This window comes from Bos mutus, chromosome 17 (genome assembly GCF_027580195.1).
Source record: "Bos mutus isolate GX-2022 chromosome 17, NWIPB_WYAK_1.1, whole genome shotgun sequence".
NCBI classification, from domain to species: Eukaryota; Metazoa; Chordata; class Mammalia; order Artiodactyla; family Bovidae; genus Bos; species Bos mutus.
In genome coordinates this window covers 1230883-1249377 of record NC_091633.1, presented here as the reverse complement: position 1 = coordinate 1249377, position 18495 = coordinate 1230883, and the positions used below count along the sequence as shown (strand labels likewise).

General features: G+C 49.7%; 1 protein-coding gene across 1 annotated transcript in view; it reads right to left on the bottom strand.

Moving 5' to 3' along the window:
- The window catches only part of LOC102283818 (sodium/glucose cotransporter 1), a 49918-nt gene that overhangs the window by 25209 nt on the left and 6214 nt on the right, over window positions 1-18495 (bottom strand). Inside the window, exons 4-9 of the mRNA XM_070386704.1 lie at window positions 17454-17525; window positions 14405-14509; window positions 12566-12625; window positions 7551-7655; window positions 5953-6058; window positions 4840-4920 (exon numbers count right to left, since the gene is read on the bottom strand). Coding sequence (XP_070242805.1) covers window positions 4840-4920; window positions 5953-6058; window positions 7551-7655; window positions 12566-12625; window positions 14405-14509; window positions 17454-17525 — 529 coding nt within the window. The remainder of the gene's footprint in view (window positions 1-4839; window positions 4921-5952; window positions 6059-7550; window positions 7656-12565; window positions 12626-14404; window positions 14510-17453; window positions 17526-18495) is intronic.

Genomic DNA, 18495 nt, shown 5'->3' with positions numbered 1-18495 from the left:
TTCAACTGCACAGGAGCCGAGACAGCAACGTGTGACACGACAGTAGCCGACACTGTGCATGCTAAGAGAAGAGACCCCCTCCTCCAAGGCGAGAGCAGAGCAGAGTGGACACGGGGTCAAGTGCCCAGCTCCCCGTCCTCCTGCTGCTGGGGACAGATCCCTCTCTCCAGCTGCACTCCACCCTGCATGGCTCAGGTGGGCCTTGTCAAACCGTCCACCATGCATTCTGATCTGGCATGTGACCTAGGCCTGGCCAGTGCTCCCTGTCTCTGGGCAGCTGACGTGTCAGGAATGGACTTGAGACCCAGGCCCAACTAATTTAAACAGAACTTGTCCCAGGAGCCTTCTGCTAAAGGCACCAAAAATGCCTGCTTCCTTGCTTTGGGGTGCTAAGCAAGAATGGGAGTGTGAGGTCCTTTTGTCCACCTGGCTCTTACAGAAGCCTGTGTCAAGCCATGCTCAGAAGTAAGATGCCCTGGAATTTCCAGTCATGTGAGTCAAGGAAGTACTTAATTTGCTTCAACTGGCTTTGAACTAGAGTTTTATCACAAGTTACTCAAAGAATCTCGACTAAATCAGAAATTAACATTCATTTTCCTGCCATCCTGGCAAAATGTTTGTGAGACTTCATGTTTGGGATTCTCCTCAGTGCTCAAAGCATTTCTTCCTCCGTATCCTAACCAGTGTAAAACCTTATTATTAAATAAAAATGTCTTTAAAAGGCACTAAAACACACGTAATCCCACCCACATAACTAAAAAACACCCTGTGAAAGTGGAAGTCACTTAGTCGGGTCTGACTCTGCAACCCCAGGGGTTATAGTCCGTGGATTCTCCAGGCCAGAACACGGAGTGGGTAGCCTTTCCCTTCTCCAGGGGATCTTCCTAACCCAGGGCTTTGGCATAATAAACCAAGTTCCTTTGAATTTTGAAATGGATCCCGAATCATTTGGAGTCAAGACTAGTCAATGAAAGATACTGAGTGACTATAAAATGAGTAAGACACCTCATGGCACTTCTAAAAACAATCTCCATGGGGATTTTTAAAAGGTGAGCTACAAAGCCACGCAGATATTAAAAGAAAACAGGAAAAGTATCTTTATGAAGTTGGGTGAGGGAGTAGAACATTCTTAAACAAAGCACAGAAAGAAAAGAGAGGTTGATAAATGTGATGTTAAATTTTCAAGTTTATATGACAGAAACCAAATAAAAAATTTGTTAGACTGCAAGAAGAAATTTGCACCATGTATGAAGGATTCACACATCCACAGCCAAGGAAAACTACGGGAAAGAAATCTGTCAGTGAACACGAACGTGCAATTCACAGAGCAGGAGTCCGATGGCCGTTAAGTGTGGGAGAGGACGTCCAACCTCACTCGTGTCCGGAGAATTCAGATTAAAACAAAAATGAGACACTTCCACCCCTTCACTATTAGGCCTATTTTTATCATTTTTAAAATGTTATGCGTTTCTTTGGCTGTACTGGGTCTTAGTTGCGGCAGGCGTGATCTTCTTAGTTGCTGCATGTGGGGTCTAGTTCCCTGAGCAGCGACTGAGCCCAGGCCCCCGGCACTGACAGGGGAGAGCGTTAGCCCGTGGACTGCCAGGGAAGTTCCTGGGCGTATTTTTAAAAAGTCTTAAGACATCAGGTGTTAGATGGGAGGTTAGGAAACACACATTCTCATACGTTTCTGAGAATGTAGTTAAAACTGCCACTTCGGAGAGGAAATTGAGGGATTTCTTGACAAATCCAGGAATGCAAGGTTAACATTCAAAACCAAGTTAATCTAATGTGCTATGTTAACAGAAAAAGGAAAAAAATAATCTGATCACCTAAGCAGATGTGGAAAAAACATTTGATACAGTTCAAAACCTGCTCATGATAATCTTAGCAAACTAGGAACAGAAGGGAACCTTGTTAGGATGACAAGAAGTATCCACCAAACAAGAGACAGGGAGTATCTAACGGTGGTGCAGCCAGAGCTTCACTGCAGACGAGAAAAGAGGCGGGGCCTGGCGGCTCCCTGCGCCATGTGCGTCCCGCCAGCGTAAGAGGCAAGAAAAGGACACGAAAGGCGTAGTTTGGAAAAGGAGGAAACAAAAAGCCAACTCTCCTCCTGGGGGCTGGACGAAGTGTTCACTCTGTGATACTTCACCTCACTACCCACTTTCATTTGTGCCCTTTGCAATAAGAAGTTAGTAACAAGCACAGAACACACAGTGGCTCTCTCTCTACCCATATAAAAACCTGCCTGAGATACAGTTCCAGTGGTGAAAAACAGAGGCAAAATGTTCTCATTCTATTAAGATGCGTGTCTCACAGATGGATGCACTTGCACAGGCACACAGCTCATTTCGTGTTTTGCTTTCTCGCACTTTGCAGGTACTGCGTTGCTTCTGTGTTTTACACACTGAAGGTCTGTGGCCGCCCTGCAGTGAGCGGGTCTGTCAGTGCTCCTCTTCTCCCAGCATTCTTCCTAAAGTAAGGCACGCACCTTGTTTTTAGACATAATACTGTTGCACACTTAATACAGTACTGCACTACACTATAAACACAGCTCTCGTATGTACGGGAAACCAAAACACCGTGTGACCTGCTCTGCGGGGTATCCGCTTCATTGCTGTCATCTGGAGCCAAACCACACTCTCTCCAAGGCCTGCCTGTACACTGTCTCTGGAAGGATGTACACAAGACTTAGGATACTGGTTGGCTCTGGGGAGTCAAACCGAGAAAATGAGTGATAAATACCTCGCCTGGTACCCTTTTGTTTTCCTTGTGTATGCACACGTACACGCGTGCTAAATTGCTTCAGTCGTGTCTCTTTGCGACCCTATGGACGCTAACCCGCAAGGCTCCTCTGTCCGTGGAATTCTCCAGGCAAGAATACTGGAGTGGGTTGCCATGCCCTCCTCCAGGGGATCTTTCCAACCCAGGGACTGACCCTGCGTCTCTTATGTCTCCTACATGGGCAGGCAGATTCTTCACCACTAGTGCCACCCAGGAAGCCCGCCTTGTGTATCTACTAATTAAAAGTTGACAATTAAAAAAGCTGTATGTGCATCAGTTCCCACAGTGACTGGTTTGAAGACAACATTCATTTGTAACTGCAAGTTTCTGTGTATTTTAAAAAGAAAACAAGCCCCACAACAGTTTACTTACCAAAAGAGCCAGCATGGACACCCCAACTAAAAAACCGTTAAATTTCTCAGAATGTGCCATGGTCTGTTTGGGCTGCTGTAACAAAACAGCAGATAGTGGGCAACTTCCCTCCCACAGTTCTGGAGGCCGGGACTCCAAGCTCGAGGTGCCAGCCGCCTGGGTGCTGGCCACGTCCTCAGGTGGCAGAAAGGACGAGGAAGCCTCTGGGGTCTCTCGTAGAGTACTAACGCATTCATACAGGTTCTTCCCTCAGGAGCCAACCACCTCCCAATACCATCACACTGAAGGCTAGACTTTCAACTTACGAATTTTGGGGGGATAGAAAAATTCAGCCTGTAACAGTAAATGATACATAATTATTTAGAGATATAACTCCTAACATTAAATGCATTATTCTACCTGCCCCCAAAGTTTAACTGGATATCATTCTCAAGTATTGGGATGGTCCTGGCAGATTTTAATAAAGTTTATATTTAATACTAGCACACAAATAAACAGTGACTCAAAGAGTATTTTATAATTTTGTCACTCAAATCGGTCGTTGCTTCCAAATGCTTTAAGAAGTCCCTGGACCATGCCTGAAATGTGTTTTGTGTCCCAGAAGCACGGTGCTGAGTAGACAAGGAGCACTGACGCTCCCTGAATGGTGAGACTGCGGTTTGTGACCCTGTGGGCCGACATGTTCTCCTTCCATGGGGCTCAGTGATCTGCCCTATGGAACCATAACCCTTCAGCTCAAGTATCATTTCAGTAATTTTCCAATACCTGAGCCCAGAGCTTTTCCTTCTAAGTTTCTGCAAGACAAACCTGTGACCCACCACCAAGCTCAGTAAGGCTCCCCCAGCCAGGGGTGCAGGCGCTGTAACAAGCTGTCCGTGTGTCGGGGCTTTCGTGCTGGAAGGGTGCGGCTCGGACTTCTACCCCTGGTGTGCTTCACCAGCAAGTCATTAGCCGAGTAACTCGGCTCCTCCTCAGTCAACTAAGGACAGGAAACGTAGCGAGGCGGCCTGGTGGCTGTGATGCTGGAGGAGGCAGGACAGCCAAAGCCCTGCCTGGCACCTGGTCCTCAGTTCGTATGCGCTGTCACCCTCGTTCATGGCTCTCACTAAGCACCTACTGTGTGCATCAAACTACCCACTGTGTGAAGGATACGATGGCTCCGGTTCTCAGAAGCTCTAGATCTGGGGGTCTGACTTATTTATGTAATACAATGAACAATCAAGGTAAGCACCAACAAAAAAACGTCGTGTTGGAAAAAAACAAGTGTCGTGTCGCGTGGGTAGTGATGCAAGTCCAGAGAACAAGGATGCAGAGGTGTGACAATCACGGAGTCACAGGTTTGGGGGCGGGTTTCCGCTGAGCCTGACAGATGGGTTTAACTCAGTGGACAGAAGGAGAGGGGCTTCCGACGGAGAGAAGGGCATGGCTCCAGCGTGGCGGGCCACCCCGACTGCTGCTCAAAGCCCTGGGGTCTGGCGCCACCCTCCGCCCCTCGACTCCTCTTTCTCCACGAGCAGAAGTTTCCACCCCAGGTGGTCAGCACGACCTCAGACAATGCTCACTCATGGGTCCTGAGGGCCTCGGTCCCGTCTGTGAGAGGACAGTGCTGAAATGGCCCCAGGCAGTGGCCAGAGCCCCCCAACCCCACCATGGTGCCCAGCAGTCTCTAGATTTACTTACCATAGCCCATTAACAAGACAGAGCCCAGAACCACGAAGCCAGCGTGTAAGAGATCAGTGTAAACCACGGCTGCAAAACCACCTGCGTGGGCGAGAGAGGGGCGAGGGAAGCCTGCCTGACTCGAGGGCGTCACTGTGCGTGCCCAGCGCACTCGTGTCCTCGTCTCCACACCCACAGCTCCACCTGTGGTTCAGCGGGCCTGGCTGCCGGCTACGCTGAGCCAGGTGCGTGCTGTTCTCCCCCCTGAACAGCCTCTGTGATCTGCTGCTGGAGTCTCACTCTGCCTAGCTATATCCCAATTTCCTTTTACTCCCATCTTCTGGATGAAAATCTGGTAGTTTTTCCTAAGCAAAAAAAGTATACAGGTCTTCCCTGACTTAGATGGGGTTAAATCATGAGAAACTCATTGTTAAGCTGAAGGGATCACTAGATTGAAAATGCATTTTCTGTATCTCACCCCCCAAACATCACAGCTTAGCCTCGCCTGCCTTAAATGTGCTCAGAACACACACACTAGCCTACAGCTGGGCAAAATCATTACCACAGCCTATTTCATGATGACATGATGGTCATCTCGGGTAACTTACTGAAGACCATGCCGTAGGCTGTCTGGGCAGAGGATGGTCGCTCACCCCATGGTCTTGTGGTTGATGGGGAGTGGCTGCCACCCAGGACTGTGACTGTATCATGTCACGTGTTGTTAACCCAAGATGGAATCAGTATTAAGAATTGAAGTGTCCACCTAAAAGGTCTCATCCGATGGCCTGCCCAGGTCACCAGCCACCAGGACGACCTAAAGCGGGCGCCTCCCTTCTCCCCGTCTGCACCCTGCCCCGTCATCCCACAGCCTGCTGTGTCAGGCCGGCCCCACCCCAAACACAGCCACTGCCAGCCCTGCCCAGCCCCCTGGAGAGCCCCTGCCAGTCTGACGAGACTTCCGGGAGCAGGGCCCCACGCGGGCACCCCTGCCTCGTTTATGTTCAGGCCTCAGTGGTGTGACTCACAGTCTCAGGGAAAGTGCAAAAGCTGGACCTATCTCAAGTCTTCGGGTCTCCACTAAGAGGCAGAGCCTTCGTGTCAACACAAGTACCTGCAGGGTCAGAGTGACCTCACCTGTGACGGAGCATATGCCGGTGACTGACAGCAGGACCACAGTGGCCAGGTAAACATCCAGCCCCAGAACCAGCCTCATGAACACGGCGCCCGTGCAGATCTCCACCTGAAATGAGTGCAAAGGCGGTGGGCTGCACTTGCATTCCCCAGAAAGACCCCGATCTCAGAGGCCGTCTTCAATCAGCAGGTCAACTCCATCCCCAGTGGACACTAGGGGAGGTCTCTCCACGTTCTGCTGGGTGACACAGCTGGTGGCCATAAGTTCAGCCAAGGTCAGCACTTTTAAGGCTTGGGTTAATCCAGTTAATGCAACTTAGTCTCTTCCTACTTGGAGCCTCAGAGTGGGGAGTGTGCTCAGAGAGCGGGCTTTTCCCGCAGTTTCACCAGCGGGGCAGGCAGAGGGGACAGCTTACTAGGACTGGCGAGCTTTTTCTGTAAAGGGAAGATGCTGAACGCTGTGGGCTTTGTGAGACATAGACTGCTTCTGGTTTTTACGGCCCTTTAAATGGTAAAGACCATCTTTAGTTCAAGCGCTGTACAAAGCAGACCTCTAGGCTGACGGCCTGCGGGCTGGCTCTGTCGACCGTGGGCTGTGCTGACGCCGACTCTGCAGCGTGTGCACTTCACTTACTGGCTAACCTCCCGCCCCGCTCCTCTGGTCACCACACGCAGGGGCACGATCGGCAGAGGTCTTCCCAATGTATCCGTGCACACACTGATTGTTCACCAAGTGCCAACCACACGGTAGACACACGGCAGGGTTCAGAGGGCCCTAGGGTTACCAAAACTCGGCCAGTCTTCAAGGAGGACTCCCTCCTAATGTTTAGGAGGGAGGCAGACCACCAGATAGGCAATTTTCATGCAGTGTGATAAGCGACGCTCATTCAGTCATTCAAAGAACGCTTCTCTCCGTGTTTATGTGCTAACCACGTTCTCAGCACGCTTCCAGCCCCAGAGCTGGCTGGGAAGGCAGGGAGCAAGCCAGGCAAGGCCCAGGGGCTCAGGAAGCTCATCGGGGAGTGCAGACAGACAGTGAGGAGGGAACAGATCCGTCTTCTCACATGCTAGCATGTATCAGGAAACAGAAACAGTAACAGAGTGGAGAATGAATGGGTACACCCAAGGAAGGCCTCTCCCAGGAGGCGATATGTGAAAGATCTGGGGGAAGAACACTCCAGACGTAGTGCAGAGCAGGTGTCAAGGGCTGCAAGTGGGAATAAGCTCGTAGGATCCGAAACACAGTATGGGAAGGAGACCACGTCAGAGGCAGGGTCTGGACTGGCCTCACAGGCCATAGCTGGGGGTTCTGGTCTCTGTGAGGGTGGAAGGCCGTGGACTGTTTCAAGGAGGGGCGGGGCACCTCCTGATAACATCATGGGAATAAGCCCAAGGTTCTCTGGGAACACAGGCTCGGGAGGCAAAGAAGGCGCTCTGCCGCTTCTCCTGTGTACTACCCAGCTGCTTTTTCTCTGCTTTAGTTTAGACAGTGGAGGCCGACATGTGACTCAGGGAGCCCAGAGTAAACTCCTGGGGCTCATCTAGTCCCGCCTATCGGTTTCCATGTTTCCCTTCCCTGGACTCGCCTTTACACAACTCACCGAGATCTTACTGAAGATATAGATGACTAAGTACAGAATAGCGAGGAGGAACTGGATCCGGTAGCCACCAAACCTCTTCCTCAAGTATCTGGGCAGCGTCACTACCTGAAGAACAGTAAGAGAAGCCCCTGTGAGGCAGAGGGCTCACGGAGTGCCGGCTGGCACGGAGACACAGCCAGGGAGCCTCGGGTGCTGTACACGAACACCTGCGGGGGCGCGGGAATCAGGAAGGAGAGGTGATACCGCTGTCTTCAAGAAGCTTGGAATCTAGCTGCTGTTCAGTCTTTGGAAAGCGGAAGTAATGACGTTGCCTATGATGACAAATGACTTTCGTGACATAATCATACAGCAAAATCGAATGTTTTATCAGATACTACAAATATACCACGTTGTTGAGAGACACACGACCTGACTCCACAGCCCTCCGGGTCCTCCGTGCTCATGCTGCTGGTGTGCGTGCGGGTGTCCCGAACCATCCTGCTCATTTCTGCCTCCACCATCTCATGCTACATGTGCCCAGGGGCAAGAGCACCCCTGTCGCTCAGCAGACGCCTGGCCCCAAGCACAGGGACTCACGGAGGCAAAGGCACCCCCGGTAACTGAGTGTCCTCCTGTGCACTCACCCCGCCTCACACGTGCGCGTCCTGGCTGCTCCCTGCAGCCCTGGCTGGGGGTGCGACACCCGCAGCTTCTACTCGTTTCCCTCCAACTGGTCCCCAGTCACGCCTGACACAGTCAGTCAGCCCCAAGCCGTCCCACACCCAGGGCGCCGTCACAAGGTATGGCACAGCAGCTCACAGGGTACAGACACATGGTGGTCGTGCAGCCCCAGGGCCGGACGCGTGCAGTGTCGGGAGGCCAGTTCCCTTGGGCCGCGAGGAAGGGCGGGCCCGGCCCCTCCCCTTGGCTGGCGGCCGTCTTCCTGCGGCTGCCCAGCCTCCCCTCTGTACGCCTCTGTGTCCAGTGTCCTCTTCTCATAACGTCATGCTGAATTAGGACCCGCCCTCACGACCTCATTTTAACTCAGTTACTGCTTTAAAGACCTTATCTCAAAAGATGTCACAATCTAGGGTGCTTTTCCTGGGATTACAGCTTCACAACTGCAAGCGTTAGACTGCAAGGCAAACCAAGCCTTTCACGGTTTTAATGCCCTCTCTACAAGTATTTTAAACGCTTAAGTCTTATGAGGCGTGGTTTACACACAGTAAAACGATCCGATTTTAAAATCTGAGGAGTTTGGGTAAATGCACACAGTTGTGTGGTCACCACCACACACAAGATATAAGGCACTGCCAACGCCCCTCAGAGCCCCGAGGGCGTGTGTCTGGGACCTTCTCCACCCGATCCTGGGTATCCAGCTCACCTCCCCTGGAGCTCAAATCCTGTCTGGCTACTTTCACCTGCCACCACGCCCTGTAGGTCATCCATGCTGGCACTTGACTCCTTAGGGCCGCCGAGTGCTGTGCTGCAGGCTGTCTGTCCGTCCCCCACACAATTCAGGTTATTTCTAGGTTCGGACGTTATGACTGGAACTTCCTGCGCAGTCTGGGTGTGGACCTGCACCTTCATGTCTCTGGGGTTGGGGGAAGCACCACACCCAGGCACAGAGCAGCTGGGTCCTAAGGCGTAACTGGGCAAGAAACTGCCAGCCTGTTTCTAGAGTTCTCTCTGGAAAGGCAGGGGGTCCCCGAAGCTCCACAACCTCTCCTGCTCTTGATGCATCAGCCCTCTTTATCTCAGCGGTTCAGTGTATCTATGTGGGATCCTAAGTAGCGTTTCCCTAACCATCAGTGAGAGCGAACACCCTTTCATGTCATTATCTGCCATTTGTAGTGAAACGTATGGTGAGATGCTGTCTTGTTATAAATTACAAGAGCTTTTTAAAAAAATGTGTATATTCAGGACATAAGTGTTTCATTATGAATCATTTCAGTTTAGCTCAGTCGCTCAGTCGTGTCCGACTCTGCGACCCCATGAACCACAGCACGCCAGGCCTCCCTGTCCATCACCAACTCCCAGAGTTTACTTAAACCCATGTCCATTGAGTCGGTGATGCCATCCAACCATCTCATCTTCCATCGTCCCCTTCTCCTCCTGCCCTAATCTTTCCCAGCTTCAGGGTCTTTTCCAATGAGTGAGCTCTTCGCATTACGAATGCGTTCTATAAATATTCCTCCGCAGTCTCTAGCTTGACTTCTCATTTTCTTAAAAATCTCTTTCAAAGAGTAAAGTTTAAAATTATACTTTGAAGTCCAATATATCAATTTCTCCCTTTATGGTTTGTATAAGAAATGTATACCTAACCAATAACCTTCATTTTTTTCTTTGCAATGGTTCTTCTTTAAATTGATGTCTAAATGACATATAACCTTATATCAGTTTCAAGTGTACAACATAATGTTTCAATATTTGTATATATCTCATCTTCTTTTTGACCACACAACTTGCAGGATCTTAGTTCCCAGACTAGGGACTGAACTGGACCCTGGGCAAGGAAAGCATAGAGTCCTAACCACTGAATCGCCAGGGAATTTGCTCATCTTCATTTTAAAAAATACTTCTGCTGGGCATAGAGTTTTTGGTTGACAGCTTGTTCTTCCTTTCAGCATCTGGCTGCATCATTCTGATGTTTTCTGGCCTCCACTGTTCTGAGCAGAAGTCGTCTATCAAGCATATCACTGTTCCCCTGCATGTAACGTGTGATTTTTCTCTCACCATTTTCAAAACGCGCTCTTTAGCCTTGCTTTTGACATTTTCACTGCGATGTGCGCCTACGTGTAGTTTTGTGTTTACTCTATTTGGTAGAGGGTAAGCTTGCTGAACCTGGAAATTAACGTTTTCACCAGAGGAGATATTTCCAGTTATTATTTCTTCAAATAATGTTTGGGGTTACAATTTGGGGGCACCTGTGAGCTTCACAATCTTCGCTCAGATTCGGGAAGTTCTCAGGCTGTAAGCGACCTTTCTGCCTGCCTCTCCCCCTCTCCTCCCGGGGCTCCAGGAGGTGCTGACTGTTTCTTCCACGGTGGCCCATCGTCCACACGGGCTCTCTCCACTGTCTCTCATCCCTCTCCCCTTGCTCTCCTCTGACTGTGCGTGCTCAGTCGCCAAGTCAGGTCTGACTCTTTGCGACCCCAGGGGCTGCAGCCTTGCCAGGCTCCTCTGTCCCCAGGCAAGAATACTGGAGTGGGTTGCTACTTCCCCCTCCAGGGGATTTTCCTGACCCAGGGATGGAACCCACATCTCCTGTGTCTCTGGCACCGGCAGGCAGATTCTTTACCACTGAGCCCCTTGGGAGGCTGCTTCTCCTTGACTGGGTCGTTTCGAGTGGCCCGTCGCTGAGTTCACAGGATCTTCCTTCGCTTTGCTGAGTCTGCTGTAGACGCTTTCAACTGCAGTCTTCACTTCGTTCACTGCAGTCTTGAGTCCAGAATTTCCATTTGGTTATTTCTATGGCTTTTCTCTGTTCAACTAGTTTCCTTTACGCACTGTTTTCTTTACTCTGTTGAACTGTCTTTCTGTGCTTTCTTGTAGCTCACCGAGTTTCCTTCAGACAACCATCCTGAACTCTTTATCAGGTAGATCTCTGGGGTTCGTCTATGTTAAACTACCGTGTTTCTCTGGTGGTGTCACATTTTCTTGATTGTTCCTGCTCCTTGTAGTCCTGTGTTGCTGCCTCTGCACTGAGGCAGTGGTTACCAGCCCTTTCCCCTGACTGCTTCTGGAGAGAGACAGCTTCCATCAGTCCTGCTAGGGCTTCTGAGACTTTCTCAGACCTTGTCTATGGACGCACTGGCTTCTCATGTCCTCTTTGATCCTACAAAGCCAGGCTGTGTGCTGACGGCCTCCCGAGGGTGGGCCGAACGCTCCCCTGCGGCTCTCCCAGCTCCACAGTCAGGCTGGTTTCTGCACGTGCCACTAGCTTTCCGCCAGGGCTCAGCACCCGCCACTGGGGATAAGCAAGGGGAGCCGGCTGACGGGTGGAGGCGCACGTGGGTGATGCTCGCAGCACGGCAGGGGTGTCCGTGGGCAGCTGGGCAGATCTGCAGGTGAGGAGCCCCCAGCAGCTCGCTGGCAGTCTTCCTGAGAAGAGTCTATGAGGGGGCTCTGTGTTTCTCTGATGCCGTCTGAGAGCCCTGGGAGCTGCCCTCCAAGTCACGCCCTGTCCCCTGGTCCCACAGCGCACTGCAGCATTCCGGAGGGAGGGAGAGCCAAGCAGGGCACTCTGGCAGCACACTGCACGGCCGGTGCAGCCAAGCCCGTTCACGTGCTCCCTTCCCTCACGGGAGACACCTCAGGCTGAGACGCGCTCTCCTGGCACAGAGCTGTGCCGCCTTGGGGCGGCGGGTGATGTGGGTAAGTAGGCCCGCCCGGCTCACCCTCTTCAGTGCGTCGAGTCTTGGATGTTTTTCTCCAAAAGAATGACTCCTGCACTTCCACCAAGGCCCCTGTGTGTGGTTACCGTCTAAAGTGGGATCCTCTGACAGGAAGCTCTGCCTGCCGTGCTGGTGACACCGCTCCAGGCAGCCCTGTGGACGCTGGCCCTGGGCCTCTCTTCTCGGCCCCCTCGCCAGGCGCTGACACGCCCGCCCTCAGCTCTCGTCACACTTCAGGACCAGCCTGTCGGGTTCCGCACAGCCTGTTCTGGATTTAGGGCGACTAACACCGTTAGTTCTGACTACAGTGTTGGGCTGCTGTCTTCCAACTGTTAACAGAGTTGTTCCCTTCGTTAATTTAGGTCTTATTTTTTAACAAAGTTTTAAAATGTTTTCTATAAAAGCCTTCAGAGGGGAACCCTTGAATAAGATCCAGAATGAAACACTGGCAGTTACTGGCTCCTGTTTATCCGTGTCAGCTGATATTATTTCAGGCATTTCTTAGAATTTAGGGATGTCAGTACAAGGATCAAAAGATTGAGAGGTTTAACTTGTCCTCTAAAATGTTTTTATGTACAACTATAATATTTGTAAGAAAAAATACTGCAGAGACCAGACTAACTGATCATGGATACTCACCCCAGACTTCATATAAACAGGAGAAAACACCCAGCCAAGAGCACAGAGGATGAATGCGGCCTGAAACCAAGAAGAGAAGAGCGATTACATCAGCGTCCCATCTTGAGCAGGCTCTTAAAGGGGCGGCAAACTCAGTTACTAACTGTTTTGAGCCCAAAAGCTGCATCACTCCTGGGAACCCTGCAAACAGCAGCCCGAGAATAAGCCTCCAGGAGGAAATCACCTTACAGACAAAATCACCTTACGGGCCTTGGTCTTTGCCTGCAAAGGCGCATTCTTAATTTTTTCGGGGTGGGGGGGGTTTGTGCTTAACTAAACCAATCTTCAAGATATTTATTAAAAGTTATGTTTGCTTAGATCCAGATAGGATCAAAGATAACTGATCATTAAATAAAGAAAGACAGGTTGAAAAAAATCAGAAACCATTCAGAGAAACAGTAGAGAAACTATGCCAAAATTTACACAAGTTATTGAAATTAAGTAATACATTTTGCTTCAGCTTTCTTTACAAAGAAGGCAGCGGAATATAAGGAGACGCTAGTAAATTCTGATGGAGAAGGCAATGGCACCCCACTCCAGTACTCTTGCCTGGAAAAATCCCATGGACAGAGGAGCCTGGTAGGCTGCAGACCATGGGGTCGTGAAGAGTCGGACATGACTGAGCGACTTCACTTTCACTTTTCCCTTTCATGCATTGGAGAAGGAAATGGCAACCCACTCCAGTACTCTTGCCTGGAGAATCCCAGGGATGGGGGAGCCTGGTGGGCTGCCATCTATGGGGTTGCACAGAGTCGGACACGACTGAAGCGACTTAGCAGCAGCAGTAAATTCTGAGAGGTAAACTGTGGTAAAGGCCAGGGCTCCTTATTAGGATTGGAGCTGACTCTGTTAGAAGTGTTATTTCTTTTTGTAATCTACCAGGAGAAAGATGAGACCCAGAAAGAGGGAGGTTTCTGATTTATAAAAAAAGTCAGGTGATTTATATAGATATAGGTTAATTAACCCAAAACTTATAAATTCACTTATAATTTAGGTGAACAAACTCTACATCCTATAACAAATATATCCATATCCCACAGATTAAAAATAAATAATCCATTTTATAAGTTTTATAGTTGAAACTGGTATTCATAGATCAATTAGGAGTTTTATAGTAATCACTTGAATGTCTCAAAGAACTCAGCTGACCCTATTCTCAATGTACAGATGACTGACTCCCATCTAGTGAAAAATCTGCATAATGCTAAATCTGCCTCAAAAACAAACTGAAAAATGACTCACCCAAGGGTGAAGCTGAAGGAGTTTGGACAGAATCAGCACTCAAACCCTAGTTCTTTTGATTCCACATACGGTGATCTCTAATCAAACACAAACTTGTCCCCACTTCCGTCAATTTAAAGATCTGTGAAATGAAAATGCAGGTACTGCATTTTCGGAAAAAAATCTGTGTGTAAGTGACCTGCACAGTTTAAACGTGTGCTGTTCAAGGGCCAACTGTACACCGCAAACGTGTATACCCAGACAAATACACACACACATGTATACACACGTATCTGTGTGTATATACACGAATGTTTATGTTTGTATATATTTGTTACTACGATCCTACCTGACTAGTCTCCTAATTGTACTCCCATGGTCCCTGGAATAAAAACACTGTCTGTCTCTTTTTACTTTACTAAGAAGAATGAAAACTAGCACAATCCTTTTGAGAAATGAAAGACTTGGTTCCTTCCTTCTATGACTTCCCAAGGAGTCTTTCGCGTTTACTCAGGCCTTTCTGAATTTCATCTGGACACACAGAAGTGGAGGCTTGCTGCCACCAAAGGCACTACTCACGTTCCACTCGAAGGCCCCAACAGCAATCCCCGAAGACGCCCCTTTTCCAGCCAGACCCATGAAGTGGCCAGTGCCAATATTTGAGGCGAAAAGAAAAGCACCTATCTGAAAATCAAAAGACAATTATTAAAAAAAAAAAAAGACAATTACAGACCAGAACTCTTATCCAACTCCAAAAACTAATTTTCACAAACGTAACCTCAAGCTGAATTTCACATTTCCTCAAAAGAGAGTACACTTGGGCAGAATTCCCATTTGCCCTTTTTCTATACTAAAGCCTCACCATAAACCAGAAGCCAAGTAAGAACAGGATGAAACGAAACAAGCAGCACCGCCGTTCTTACGCTGCCCTAACCCCAGACTTACTGCAGCTGCAGGAACACCGGCAGGAGTATGACCTCATCACTGTTGGAGGTTAACTCAGAGACACTTACCGCTGAGCTGACCATAAGAGCACGGTGAGAGTGCTAAGGCAGTGAATACGACGAAACACAGTGCAGCCTAAAGGAGCTCTACCAAGTGGTGCGAACAAGGTAAACAGCATTTGTACTCAATCCTATTAAAATGGACTGTGTGCATACACACTTGTGCACACGTGTGTTTCTACACAGATGGGTGTGATTCTGGTAGTACATATATAAAAAATACTTTTGGGGACTGGAATCACTGTTACAGAAATAGAATAGGGAGAAAATTTCAAGTTCTATAATTGGATTTTAACTTTGTGTGTTTTTTTTTTTTTAACAACCAGCATCTGTTACTTTCAAAATAAAAAATCCCAGAGGCATTTAAAATGAACAAAATCCCTCCTAAACCAATAATAGCTTTTTAGTTGAGTAGAGAGAGCCATAAAAATCCAAACCCAAATACTGCACTGTATGTGACAGAAGATCACTGCAAACCAAATTATTAAGAGAGGCTGAAAATAACAAGGCCTTTTAGGTAAAAACAAAGAAACAAAGCACTGACAAAATAACATAAGATAAAGTAGCATTCAGTACCAAGGGCATTAACTATGACAGAGGTTTATTTGTTTGTTTGAACCACCACTCGCAGAGTGTACTAGTTGGAGGACACAATTGAGAACACGCGGCACCAAACGTCTTAGCAGCCAAGAATAGACGGCAAATGAACCTCAGGAGAGGCACGCAGTGATTACTCAAGCAGTTATTTTTACTTGCTACCTTTATCATAATAATGAAGACCTACGTACAGTTTAAATTGCCCCAAAATATGGCACATAAATAGCGGACTGTCCATATGCTGTATCACTATGCAACTGTGTATAAAAGTCTATCTATCTACCAACATTTATAAAGACTTAGGGAGACCTTATACATTATTAAATAAAGTGTTAGTCACAAAGTCATGCCCAACTCTTTGTGACCCCATGGACTGAAGCCTGCCAGGCTCCTTTGTCCATGGGATTCTCCAAGCAAGAATACTGGAGTGGGATGCCATTCCCTTCTCCAATTAAATGAAAAGGTAGGCTAAAAAGTCATCATTTATTAATTAACTATAAATAAACGTCCACTGCGAACTATGTGCCAGAAGCATTCCAAGTACTAGCCATCAGCGAGTACAACAGACCCTTGCCCTCGTGAAGCTAACGTCCTGTTACACGAGAGCATAAACAAAGTAAGTCAGGGGTTATTTTGTAGCACAGAAGCCAGTGGTAAGCAGTGAATTCCTACAGAGAAGGAGAAGGTAGGAAGGCAGACAGAAGTGCTGAGCGGTGGGGCGGGCGGCGCCGGCCTTCCTGAGGAGGGCTGAGGGCAGCCCGGGGGCCTGCGGGAGCGGGGCCTCCAGGCCACGGGAGCGGCAGGGTCAGAGTCCCTGAGGTAGGAGCACGGCTGAACATCTCAGGGTCATGCAGGTAAGGAGGTGCAGGTCATCCGTCTGTGGCCCGACAGACTGGGTGACATGCTGGGTGAGCAGGAGCCCCCAGAGGGCCGTAAGCAGTAAGGCGGCACGTCCTACCCCTTGGCTGCCTTGCTGAGGCTGGAAGTGGAGGAGCGCAGGTGGAAGGAGGGAGTCCAGACAGAAGCTGTTACAAGGAACCTGCCTGAAGGATGATGAGAAGCGGTCTTCCTGATGGACTCCCTGATGGACTAGAAGATGGGCTGAGAGAGAATGGAGAGTCGGATGCGACTCCCCGTGTATCAGCCCGAGCAGCTAGATGGCTGAAGCTGCCCTTCAGGGTCGAGAGACGGCGGGGCGGGTTGGGGGGCAACCGCGCAGAGGCCGTGTCGTGTGCAGTGGCTGCCAGGCCTTCCAAATGAGGGGCTAGATGGGCAGAGGGACACAGGACTGGAGTGTAGGCAGAGAGCTGGGGCTTGCCAGCATTCCAGCAAGTGGTCTTGAATGCCAAGTCGCCAGGTATGGGAGTGTAACTGCAGAGTTAAGAAGCCAGGGAGACGGGAAGGAAGCAGCCAGGGGACCTCGAATGACTGGCTGGTGAAGCAGCAGTAAAGGTGGGAAGCCCAGAGGCAACACGGGGCAGGAGAGGGCACTGAGTTTCAGTCTCACCACCATGGAGCCAGGTAAGAGGAGGCCTGAGCACCAACCCAGGGATAAGCCCCATGGAGGCCCCGATGAGAGCAACTCATACCCACTGGACACTCACTGCCTAAGTAGAAGTATAAAAGAAAGAAAGCTGGAGTGGCAAAACTACTCTTTTATTGCAATTCCTTTTAATAATACCATACCACAGTTTATTCATTAAGCAGTAACTCTAAGAATGAAAACAGGAGTCACATCCAACCCCCAGTCTGCACTGCGCACTTCAGAGAGCAGAGCTCCCTCCACCTTGTCTGGGCCCCAGAGCCCAGCGCAAGGCTCTGCACCTCCCAGGCACCTAGTGACGGCTGTCGGACTAAACTGAGCCAAGGGAACACTTATGTCAGCAACTACTTGAGAGCTGAGGGAACGACTACTGAGGTGGCTTTCCTGATTCAGCAACTCTACATTGTGTGGGGTAAAGGGCACCTGCGTGGAAGTAGTAAACAAGCCCACACGCAGCCCCCGGGGCCACACGGGGCACGCTCACCTGCCACCACACGAGGCTTCGTCCCGCCAGGAAGAAGTCTTCCTCTGTCCCACGGCTGCACGACATGATAACCTTAAAAAGGGGTGGGGGAGTCCAAGTAACCAGTGATGACTTCATTTACAGGTAAACGTCCTTTGCAGAGATCCCATTCCCCTCTTCATTTTTTTGTTTGTTTGTTTGTTTAGGAACAGAAGTCTTTGCCCACTGAGTTAGAGGAGGGCCCATGGTCCCTCCCAGCTGTGAGACTGCACGGGCATATCCATTTCTTTACACTCCTGTGAAAACAATATTACCTTATTTCCCGCGCCCGCCCCGCCCCGCCCCGAATGGTTAACCAGCGCTGTGGTTCCCATCAGTCTGGGAGATGAGTGGTCTGCAAATGCCTTAATCGACTGGGAATGGAGAAGGTGAACACAGCCCAGCTTCTTCCAGGAGGACAGTCACACTGCCAAGATTATGGTGTCCTCCCCATGCACCCAGAGGCTCTCTCCCCCGGTCCCCAGCTCTGATCCTCAGACTCCAATATGGTCAAGGGACAATCCCAGGGTTTCTTGGATTGCCTAAAACAGCAGGACTCAAGGATGACCGCTGGTTGACAAAAATGTGTTTCTCTGGAGTGAACTTATGACAGCCATCCAGAGTATCTGTATTATAACCAAGTCCCCTCACAGCACCAAAGAAACGCTCTCTAAGTCAGGCACTTGAAGCCAGTCTCAGTCGTCCATCCACTGAGTGCTAGTCAGGAGCCTGTGACGCTCAGAGCAGGCCTTTCCTAAGGAAGCATCAGCAGGGTGTAAGGACATGCGCATTAGGCCTTTTAGAAGGAATTTACAAAACGGTCTAAGGTGAATAAAATCACACCAGACAGGGAGAGAGGAGGTCCTGGGAAGAAAGTGGTTACACACATCTTGCCTCTTTGTTCTTCCCTGCTCTCCTTCTAGAATGATCCACCAACCACGGCCCCTTCCTTCCTCCCTGCTCTCCTTCTAGAATGATCCACTGACCACGGCAGGAGGGCTGCTGGAGCAGAAGGTGCATTCAC